At 39.9% G+C, this 11,987-nt stretch overlaps 1 protein-coding gene across 2 annotated transcripts in view; it reads right to left on the minus strand.

Annotated features, from left to right (window-relative positions):
- The window catches only part of LOC140304771 (sarcoplasmic/endoplasmic reticulum calcium ATPase 2), a 78,020-nt gene that overhangs the window by 20,193 nt on the left and 45,840 nt on the right, over positions 1-11,987 (minus strand). For both annotated transcript variants that reach the window (XM_072383537.1, XM_072383538.1), the window contains 8 exons: positions 11,826-11,967; positions 11,454-11,620; positions 6,613-6,701; positions 6,362-6,464; positions 6,138-6,269; positions 2,042-2,167; positions 1,721-1,942; positions 1,352-1,463 (listed from right to left, as the gene is read on the minus strand). In XM_072383537.1, coding sequence (XP_072239638.1) covers positions 1,352-1,463; positions 1,721-1,942; positions 2,042-2,167; positions 6,138-6,269; positions 6,362-6,464; positions 6,613-6,701; positions 11,454-11,620; positions 11,826-11,967 — 1,093 coding nt within the window. The remainder of the gene's footprint in view (positions 1-1,351; positions 1,464-1,720; positions 1,943-2,041; positions 2,168-6,137; positions 6,270-6,361; positions 6,465-6,612; positions 6,702-11,453; positions 11,621-11,825; positions 11,968-11,987) is intronic.

Below are 11,987 nucleotides of genomic sequence, written 5' to 3' on the forward strand. Positions count from 1 at the left end.
CATGGGCATCACAGGGAGAGCACACTCCTGGTTTGAAACATACCTCACTGCTCAGTCATTCAAAGTATCCTGGCTTGGTCACACTTCTGCAGCGCACCACCTCACCACAGGGGTCCCCCAAGGTTCAGTACTGGGACCTCTTCTTTTTGCCATATACACCACCTGACTGGGCCAGATAATCCGATCACATGGCTTCTCATAACAATGTTATGCTGATGATACCCAGCTCTACCTGTCATTCCCACCTGACGAGCACACATCTCTGTCAGAGTCTCTGTCATATCGAAATGGATGAAAGCCCATCACCTCCAACTAAACTTCTCTAAAACTGAACTGCTTGTCTTCTCAGCCAAACCAACCATACACTACAGCATCTGCATCCAAACGGAATCCCTATCTCTTGCTCCATCAAAGGTAGCTAGAAACTTAGGTGTCATGATTGATAACCAACTAACCTTCAAAGATAATTTTACCTCCGTTGCTCGATCATGCCGCTTAGCATTGCTAAACATCAGAAAGATCAGGCCATTCCTAACCCAACACGCCACCCAGCTCCTGATGCAGGCTATGGTCATTTCCCGCCTTGACTACTGCAATGCTCTCCTAACTGGTCTCTCAAGTCTGTGCTGTGAAACCGCTGTAGATGGTCCAGAACACGGCGGCGTGTTTGGTCTTCGATCAGCCGAAAAGAGCACACGTCACCCCTCATGTTCATTGAACCCTAATGGCTACACATAGCCACATCAAATTCAAGTCACTGATGTTAGCCTACAAAGTCTTTAATGGAACGACCCCATCTACTTCAATGCTCTTGAAAAGGCTTATGTCACAACTCGGTCACTCAGATCGTCACAGGATTGTCGTCTAGCAGTGCCTACACCACACTTAAGATAATCCAAACTCTTTTCATATGTCGTTCCACGATGGTGGAATGACCTACCGAGCACTACTAGAAAAGGGGCGCCACTGTCTATCTTCAAGAAAGTCTTGAAGACCCAGCTCTTCAGAGAGCATCTCCTATCCTAGCACTTACCCTGTACTCCCCTACCCCCTCTACTGCACTTTATCTTTCTGTACTTCCCTCTATGCCTGCACTCTATCTCTACACTGTCACCTCTGACAGAGTCTGACTAGCGGTTTCCTTCTATGTAGCTTAGTATTAGCTTTGATGTTAGCTGTAATGTTACATCTTCATTTGTAAGTCGCTTTGGATAAAAGAGTCTGCTAAATGCATAAATATAAACAATAACATAAAAATGAAATTGCTCTCTAATAAGATATTATTAGACTGCTTAAATTATTTGATTCTACATATGTAAGGGTACGTTTTGCTGTCTGTGTGCATGCTCACCTGTGATCATGATAACTCGTATGCCAGCCTGTCGACACATTCGAACTGCACCAAGAACCTCTTTCCTAGGGGGGTCTAACATCCCCACACAGCCCACAAAAGTCAGGTCTGACTGGGATGAAAAAAAAAAGAGATGGTGTAAACAATCAGTTTTGACTCTTTAAACAGACATTAGACTCTTTAACAGATATTAGAGCCACTGACTGAAAAAGTAGAAAACCCAATTTCATGTCAGAAGGCATTTTTTTTTCTTTTTGTAAAAAAAAAGTGACCACATTCATAGTGATAGAAATAACAAGTTTAATACTGTATTTATACTTTCTATTTATACATGTGCTAGAGTACAGACTTGGCTACTTTCATCAGTACCTCATAATCAGCAAAGGCTACTGAGTTCTCCAGGTTCAGGCTGTGGATGTCAGGTGGTGTGTCTCTGGTTGCCATTGCAAGGCAACGTAGTGTGTCTCGCCCTGATGCCCACTCCCGTACAGTGCACAGGAGCTGTTCTCGAACAACCGGGCTCAAAGGCACACGAGCAGAGCCACTGATACGGATGTAGTTACACCGCTCCAAAACGCTCTCTGGAGCTCCCTGAGGACAAGATGACAAGATAAGATACACAAGGACATGACTATCTCTTTATAACCAATTGACAAATAAATGTGTCATAGAATGTGATATGTAACTGGCCTTGACAAACATCTTGGCTCCAGAGGTTGACATGGTGAGTTTATTGGATGAACAAAATACAGACATGGACTTTCTGTCCCTGGAAAACTCAAGTGTCAGCTCCTTCCTAATCAGCTGCTTAATGACCTGAAAGTAAACAATAAAACCAGGAAAGATGTGAACAGGAAAAGCAAGAAAGGAGAAAGTTTGTGAAATAGGGTTGGTGATAAGGACCAGAATTCATATATTAATGTTTTTATAATATACTGTGTGTTATTATTATCAAATATATTATATATATATTTTATTGATATTCAGTTTTACAATAATTATTATAACAGTGCTACATAACAAGTATTCCTATTAAAGCCGTTTTTAAGATTTTTGTCTATCTGTGTTTTTCTGTCCAGGTATGTGACAGCAGAATGACTCTAAAACTCAAAGGCAGCCAATTAAAAGGAACCATTACAAATGTGATTTGTGAGGCTTTTTAGATTAATGTGAGTACTGATTTCTCCAGTTTTAGCTTCTCTTCATTGGCTCCCTGTTAAATTCAGAATAGAATTTAAGATTCTTCTTCTCACATATAAAGCTCTTAATGACCGAGCTCCATCATATCTTAAAGATCTCATTGTAAGATATTTTCCTAACAGAGCACTTCGCTCCCAAACTGCAGGTTTACTTGTTGTTCCCAGAGTTTCTAAAAGTAGAATGGGAGGTAGAGCCTTCAGTTATCAGGCCCTTCTCTTGTGGAATAAGCTGCCAGTAAATGTCCGGGAAGCAGACACACTTTCCACTTTTAAGATTAGGCTTAAAACTTTCCTTTTCGATAAAGCTTATAGCTAGGGATGGCTCAGGTAATCCTGAAACATCCCATAGTTAAGCTGCTATAGGCTTAGACTGCTGGGGGACCACATCTGTCACACCTTTCCTCACTTTGCTCTCTTTTTCCCCCTGTTTAATTTCACAATTGATTTTATGTACATGTGACATTATTGTGGTTATTAACGTATGTTTCCCTGTTCCAACAGATATCCTTTGAATGGCGTTATGGTGTTTTTCCCCCCTCTTTTCCCTCTTTTCTGTCTTCTCAAACCCCAGCTGGTCGAGGCGGATGGCCACCCTTCCTGAGTCTGGTTCTGCCAGAGGTTTCTTCCTGTTAAAAGGGAGTCGTTCCTTTCCACAGTTGCCACAATCACGCTCAGGACGGGAGATTGGACTGAAGACAAGTTTCGGTGCAATCTGTTGGTTTCCTTAACTAGGATATTAATTTTTGAATTGGCTCTATATGAATTAATTGGATTATGATTACAATGAATTGAATTCCAATTGGCTTGAATTGGACTATATTACTTAAGTGCCTTGAGATGACAATTGTTGTAATCTGGTGCTATATAAATAAAATTGAATTGAATTGAATTGAATTGATTTTATGGATGCAATATTTGACAGACTCCGGATGTCTTTGTGTTAAATTGTGTAAATCACCTATCACCTGAAGTCAGCCACTGTTTTCAATGCATTACATTTCTTGCGTGGCTGCAGAGGCCCGAGTCTCCGACAATGAGATAAACCTTACTTCTGTTTGGCCATTTTAATTTTAATCGAAGTACGACGTGAGTGCAATAACTATACTACTTCACATACAAAGCTAAATTAAAACCAAAGTGGAAGTTAAGAGTGGTGTTCTGTCATCAGCTGTTTAAGGGGTCAGTTTAACTAAAGACAGATTTCTCTTCCCGCTATTAACGAATGCAGTCGTATTTCTCTTCTCTCACCTATCTTCCCTCTCTCTTATCTTCCCTGCTTTTCTTGACGCCTTGTCCTGTCTTGTCTCAAACTTTGGTGCCTCTCTCCACATTGCTCTCAAAATTAAAATCATGGAATTGGTCAACCGGTCTCTCAACGCAATTGACAAAATTTTCTCGACGAGAAGATCGGGTTCGGGGGAACCTGTCTGCCGTGATGGAACGTTCGCTGCTGGTTACATGAGGGACTCCTGGGAAAAGTGGACGGTCCTGTGCCTGGCGATTTTTTCTATTGAGGACATCGAGGACCTTTACTTATTCTGAACCATGATAACGGGCTATCTGCTGATTGGATTAGGCATTGCCCTGGTGTATCAGAAAATTCCTTGGCCAAGGCCGCTGCTGAACAACCCCCCCTGAGATCGCTGCTGTGAGATGCTCTGAACCCCCCCCCCCCCCCCCTTTCTTCATGGACACCTGGTGATTGTTGACACCGTCAGGAACCCATTCAAGGACTTCTCCATGGCAACCTGCTGTGGTATCATGATGACATCTTGTGGACTGAGACACTGGTTGAGAGCCAGACATAGCCACTCTCTGGGCTTACCCCCATCCCACGCCTTCAAGTTGTTTTTACGTTTTTATGTGTGAAGCGAGCAAATGTTTGCGTATGTTTTGAGTCTACGTTGGATGGTGAGCTAATGTTTGCTGTTCTTGATGTTGGTTTTTTTCCCGGGCCCCACATTGTACTCCCTGAGGGGCATAGTTGGGATCTGTGTTTTTTCCCTTCCCTTTCCCTTTGTTTTCCTCCCCTTTCTCCCTCTCTCCCCACTCTGTGCAACTCTTTAAAGTTGGCGCACGCATATGCTGCCGGGCTTATTTTCATTGTACTCATGTATAACAACAATAAAGATTTCATTCATTCATTCATTCATACATTTTAGGTGGCTGCCAGTGCAAACTTGCTGAGCTACAAAGAAAGTCCTGCAGGATGGGATACACCACAGAGTGCCCAGTGGCGTACGCAGCATGAGGCAGTGTCCAAGAGGCATCAACAACATTTATTTGAAATGAAACTGTAGACTTTTTTGTGTGTTAATAAAATATTTTTATGTCTGATATATTTTCATTCATACGTGCAGTTATGTAGATGTGAAAAACCGGATTTACTAATCTACTTTATAAACTATTCCTTTAATAAAACTGATATTTCATAAATGCTTTTTGAAATGGTAATGTGTTTATTGATCCAGCTAGTGATTTGTACAACATGATGATGGTACAGAAACCAAAATTAAAGACTGTCAAAGTTTGATTATGATTGTGATGTAGAAAACTGATAAGGTAAGATCTTAGAAGATAAAATAATTTAAGATAGTTAATACTTTTACATGAATGCCTACATGCCATATTTAATAATTAATGAAGATAACTAGTACATAAACCATCGGCTTTCCATATTTGCATAAATGAAAAATCCGTAAATATCCAGCGGGCATCCGTGTATTGTCGTGAATCTGTGAACATGATATGCCAAAAATGCGGCGAGTATGCGGAGAGATCCAAAGGAGGAACTGTGGGAGATCAAATACACACGTATTTTCTGGATAGGTTGCAGATCTGGATTTTAGAATTTTTCAGGATCCGTTGCTGTCTGAAAACAGAATCTGTCAAGTATGGCCATGCGGATTTTGTCTGTATATGTGATGTATACGGACATATCACCGCATAGGATAGTACTGTATCTTTATGCTTTTAGACCAGTATTATAGTATATTTAGGCCATATATTAGTTCCTTTAAAGGTTACAATTTAACAAGCAGGCAAGGCTTTTATAACTGCCACATGGTCTGACATAATCACCTCAGGCAACATGTGAAATGATCAGTCAGAAAGAAAGTTCATTCACAAACACAACTCCTTGCTGTGCAGTCAGCAGACTTTGCAAAACACAGATGTAGGTAAAAAAAAAAAGAAGCTACTTTTGGCACTCACTGGGCTCATCTGGTTACTTTCTTGAATGTAAATTAGTTATGGTTAATCAAAAAAGGTTCTAGACAGATCCAAATATGCCTTTTTGAGAAAAAAAATCAAGCAACAAATGTTGCTAAGTTGGCAACAGAGTGGAGAAGTTGAGAGCAAGACTACAACTCTTTAGGCTTATTCACACATAGACTAGGAGTAGGGCAGAGCAAAGCAGTGAACGAGAGCTGTGATGCTCACAATGACACAGCTGTACAAAAAAAACAGGTTTATAAAAACTATGTAAAAATTATAATGCCTCATTTCCTATCTTGTCTCAAAAAATAACAATAAATCACAAAAACGGAACATATCTTTCAGTTCTTTAGATATCCAAACACACTTACAGAACAACAGGCTGTGGCTCTCTCAGTAGGGCTCAGTCCCCTCAGGTTGGTGTCAAATACATTCATTTTCTCCACCAAACAGCAGAGGGCAGTCTCTGTTGACTCTCCGACTTTCTCATAAACACCCTTTGCCTGGATCACACACATATATATATGTAAAAAAAGACTTAAAAGTTAAAGGGTGCTGTTGAATCTTGTACAGATTGCAATCTTGCATTTCTTACCTCACTGTAGTCCAGTGATGAGTCATTGCATAATGCACAGATGGAGGCCATCTCCACCAGGCCTTCATACTGACTGCACTTCACCAGTGAGCCATCCTTGTGACTGAAAAAAATGAGAACAGAAAAAATAAATAAATAAAGACAGAAGAGTGAAAGAAATGTGTTGAAACAGTAAAAGAAAAACAAGCAGAGCAGTTATTTTTAGGTAAGGGTTAGGTTAGTTAAAGGTGTTAAAGGTTAAAGAAACTCACACTTCCCCTTCAGGGGCATAAGTAGATCCAGTCACTGTGAACTCGTTCAAGCTGCAGCGCTCTCCTGACACACTATCCACTACAAACATCTAAACATATGCACATACACACATAAACATTGAAGTAGTTGATTAGTTCATAATGTCAGAAAAAAAACCATTTTAATCCATTCTACTCCTGAGGCCTAACGCATTTTTATATTGAAGTCAGCACCACAGTTAATTTGAGGACAATTTCCTAGTGATTCACATGAGGTTTTGAAATGTACAAGGCCACAATGTTACTGTGTCACACTGATACCAATTCAGTCAGGACCACTTCATTAATGAGATAATAATTTCCATTTGCAGTCATTTATGCTTGATGCTATTCATAGATTTCCCTGTCCCCCATGTGCACATGCAATGGAAGACTCACAGAGGAGTCAGAACACAACAAGGTTTCAAGACAACTTCCAGAGATAAAAGCACAGGTAGGAGAGCTCAATCACTGTTAATAATGCATGCTGTATGTAGAGGAGAAACAGTCATTTGAGCTGTCAATGGGACTGTTGGGTGAGCTGAGCTTTGATGCCTGTCTTAATAAACTGATGGGGTGAAAGATCCATCCATTGTCTATACCCACTTAAATCAATTCAGGGGGCAGGAGCTGCCAGAGGTGGGGTACACCTTGACAGGGCACCAATCCATCACAGGGCCACACAGAAACAAACAACAATGCACCCTCACACTCACTCCTAGGGTTAATCTATAATCACCAAATAACCTAACGTGTATGTTTTTGGATGGTGGAAGGGGGCCATACTCATGTTCAGAGATGGAAGAGAACAAGTGTCTAGTTACAGGCTGCTGTCACCCACAGTTCATATGAAATTATACGAAAAGTTATGCACAGCTTTTCGTGCATAATCCTACGAATATCCATCAACATGAGCGACCAGTGTGCCTGCGTAAAGCCTGAAGTCAGGGCTGATGTGCCTTTTATTCACAGAGGAAAATAAACATTTAAGAATAGTTTCGACATTATAATAGATCGGTGAAAGCGAAAAATTTACTTTTTATTTGAACAATCTTCCCTCAGGGAAAGTATGCAAGCTTTAGTTTGTTAATTATTAACCTGTCAAGTTTATTTTTGTTTCGAACGTTGCTATGGTGGTTACTAAGGGCGCTACTATCGCTGTACCTTCCGCAAAGGGCGGAAATCACCATAGGCTACTTTTCTGTTTGTTTTAATTTGTTTTTGTTCCGGCTTCGCTGCTGAAACAAGCTATAAAGGAAATACACGCAGGCAACAGACAAATAACTTTGTTTTGGATGAACAACGGCGCATCCTGAAAGATCACTGCCTGACATCTTCTGCATCAAATCAGAGTGCTGAGGCGAATGGAGAGAGCCAGAATAATTATATTTACAGGAGGATGTATTCACAAACAGCTAATATATAAACAAACAAAATAAAGATAGGTTTTATTTGTCATTTTCAGTCGTCATATAAAAACAAAATTGTGTTTCACACATCCACCGTTTGGAGATCAGTCCAGTTAATTTCAACAATAAATAAGGAAACATGGATAAATAAATCAAAACAGATAAAAATGGTCAGGGATGAAAGAGAATAAAAATGATCATTAAATAGGTGCTGTAACAAATAAACAGCTACAGACACCACACACTTGTAGCAGTTCTGTTTTGAGCAAAACTAACAGTTTGGACAGGGTGGAGCAAATAAAATGAGACCCAGGCTGGCTGAATTTAGTGCAAGATCAAAATGTTAAGAAACACTGTAAGTGTACAGAAATCCCTTCATCATCTTCACATCATCGCTAATAAACAACATTTGTAAAGCTATTTATGCAAAAGTTAAAACTGTATATCCAGATACGTATTGGCACTACAATATACTGAAGTCTTGGTCATCTCGGACTATCCTGTCAGCCTGAGGAAAGGGACACAGTAGGTATAATTGGCCATATTAGGTCATTAGAAAATATAATATGAAACTCACTGTAAATTATGGGGAAAACCGGGTCTAAACTGGTCCAAATTTAAAAGTCTGACAGTAAATTAAGCAGACGTCAATATTTTGAACACATGTGGCCACTAACTACCCTTTAAAAAGTGTTTGAATTATTTAATCCAACTTGATCTTAAAAGAGAACTCCGATATTTTTAAACCTAGACCTTATTTCTGGTATGACATACGTTTATCTATTCATCCAGAACAGTTTGGTGAAAGTTGGCTATTTAGCTAAGTCGCGATCTGCGTATATCCATATAACGGAGTGAACGGGGCAAAGACGATGCAGCCTCTAAATAAGGCATTATCTGTCTTTATTTCACCAATACTTTAAGAATGAATGAAAGTACACGTACTATTGCTCTGTTAGCACATATCTACTGTTATGTGGCTACTTGCAGCTATAGGAGAGCTAATGGAGGGAATTCTACACACACCTCTACTGGGACGACTTCATTGACATGCATGGCTGCAGCACAGCTCATTCACTCCGGTAAGAATGTCCATCTTACTCAAAGTCAGCGTTCACATTGTCAAAATTTGATAAATATCCTGTCATGTTGCACACATGTAGCAAACTCTGTGTGAAGTTAGCCGACTGTCACAGAGCAAGGAGTAAATAAACTGTACTCGGGGGGCGTAAGGATGAAGTCATCCCAGTAGAGTGCCTGTGTAGAAATCCCTCAGTTAGCTCTCCTATAGCCGCAAGTGGCCACATAACAGCATCTATGGGCTAACAGAGCTATAGTACACATTCGTTCATTCATTCGGCTTAAAGTATTGGTGAAATAAAGAAAGATAACGCCTTATTTAGAGGCTGCATCGTCTTTGCACTGTTCACTCCGTTATATGGATCGCGAGTTATCTAAATAGCTTCCGAAGGACACCAACTTTCGCCAAACTGTTCTCGGTGTTGTATAAAAATAAACGTATTTCATGCCAGAAATAAGGTCTAGGTTTAAAAATACCGGAGGTCCCCTTTAATAAGGATCTAAGAAAGTACACCTCAAAGGGTCTTGCCTTGGAGCAAGATGAAATTTAAACTTTGGTGTAGGACAAAAGTGAAGACATCATTGGAAAGGTCTTGACCTAGGGAGTAACATATGTCAGTATGAAAATTGTGGGCAGCTCCTGATCCTCAGAGGTGACCTTTGAACCTTGAATCTGAGACACTTCTGAAGGCTTACTGAGCAGCAACTAAATGGGCTACAGACCAGTTGTAAACAGTTTTGAAAAGCTCTTGACCTATACTACCATCACCTGTGACACACCTGTAGGGGGCACACTAAGTAGGGTCAAAACCCAGAAAAAACGGGATTTCACCCCTTTAACTATACGCAAGATCAAATCTGACCAAACAGATGTGCTTCCCAACCCCAAAACCTATAATAAGTCCTGGCCATAATTTCACATACACAAAAACACATTCGAACTACAAAACATATGGCGCTGCCCGCCACTGTGTATGGCAATTTAGTAGAAATTGTAGTTTTTATATCATTCTTCCGGGTTATGGTCAGGGTTGTGAAATTAGGGTTTAAAAAACATATCTGCGCATTCTTCAACTAAAAAAGTAAAACCCTAACATCTAAGTTTATGTTGTGAGAAAAGCTATGTTATGAAAATATAAAAATTTAGACATGATTCCTGCCACTCTGTTTCGCCGACGGAAAGGGGCGTGTTCAATAGCTGAAATGAATGGAAGTCACTTTTCACTGCAGGGAATTGCGCATGCGCACTGGTCACTCATGTCATCGGATATTCATAGGATAACGCATGAAAATCTGTACATAACTTTTCGTACGTTTCCATACGAATCCTTTCATGAGAATATGTTGCTAGTTCATCTAGAAAGTCACTGAGTTGTCCTGTTGGGCAGTATATGACAACCATGAATATTTTGACCAGTGCAGTTACCAAGATGGCATGGAATTGAAAGGTGTTGTATTTAGCATTAGGTATCAGTTGGTTGCATTTCCACTTGTTGGAAATTAGCAGGCCCGTTCAATCACCTCGCCCACATGTACGAGAGGTGTGGGAGAATGTGTGGTTGGTCGAAAGTGCAGCCAGGGTAGCATTGTTTTTAAATTAAAAGCCCATCAGGATTAAGAACAATAATGACTTTTACTGGTGCAGAAAATTCTAATTTTTACCAATATTAGTTAAACAGGGTCTAAAAAATCCACAGGAAGTATCATGACAGCTAAAGCTGTATGTCTGCCATGACAAGAATCTCACAGCATTGGAGTAATGTACTTGATATGTCTATTTTGCTGACTGAATCAGTGCTGTGAATTAATGGAAGAATAGTTAAGTTTGCATCGTGGTAGCACCAGAGCATAGTCACACTGACTCACTCACACTCACTCACTCATCTGTTCTCTTTCTCCTTTGTTACTTCCTTCCATCATCATTCTTATTATTTCAAAATAACTAGATTTTTCATGACTAAATTGGATTTTTCACATCAAAGAATTGCAGCCTTACCATTATTGCTTTTAATGTGAAAAAATCTTTGGCATGAGCCATTGTAGTTGGCTGCCAAAAATGCAAACGGCCGACATTTGTAAAGGTAGTTACTATTATTTTACTACTGTCTTTAACATAACAATTCATTTTATGCATTAACTTAATGGACTGAATCAAGGTTGTCTTAACCCTTTTGTTAATTTAATGAAAAAGTATGGAAAATTATAACTTTTTAATTTGGGATCAGTTAAAGTGTGTTATCAATATCAAAGTAACTAAATCAGGCAGACGAGTCCATACAGCAGTTAAAACATTAGCTGGACGTCTGTCAGATTGCTATGATGTTCTAAACTTACTCTGCAGACCGACATCTGGTTTGTAGTTAGTGTGCCTGTTTTGTCTGAACATATAACAGAGGTGCAACCCAGCGTCTCTACTGATGGCAGGCTGCGGACTATAGCATTCTTTCTGGCCATCCTCCTGGTGCCCAGTGCCAAGCACGTTGTAATGACTGCTGGAAGGCCTGAGAGGGAATATAACAAGTGGGGTTAAGGAAGTAGTTCATGAAGCTTCATAATCTGCTGTATACCAGTTTGTTTTATAAGGCATAATAAGGACATAAAAAGAAAGCTAATTAATTTGTTTCCCTACTCAGTTTTCAGGAAAATTTTTGGATTGTTCTTACAAAATCATAAAAATACCTCCAATTGTAAAAAAATAAAAAATACCTTCTGGTATGGCAGCTACAGCCAGTGCGACAGCAATCTTAAAATAGTAAACAGCTCCTCTCAGCCAGCTGCCTCCATGGACTGGGTCATTAAAATGTCCCACATTGATGGCCCACACAGCCACACAAATCACACTGATGACCTGCAGATTACCGTAAAAAA

This window comes from Leuresthes tenuis, unplaced genomic scaffold (genome assembly GCF_036924035.1).
Source record: "Leuresthes tenuis unplaced genomic scaffold, fLeuTen1.0.hap1 SCAF_4, whole genome shotgun sequence".
NCBI classification, from domain to species: domain Eukaryota; kingdom Metazoa; phylum Chordata; class Actinopteri; order Atheriniformes; family Atherinopsidae; genus Leuresthes; species Leuresthes tenuis.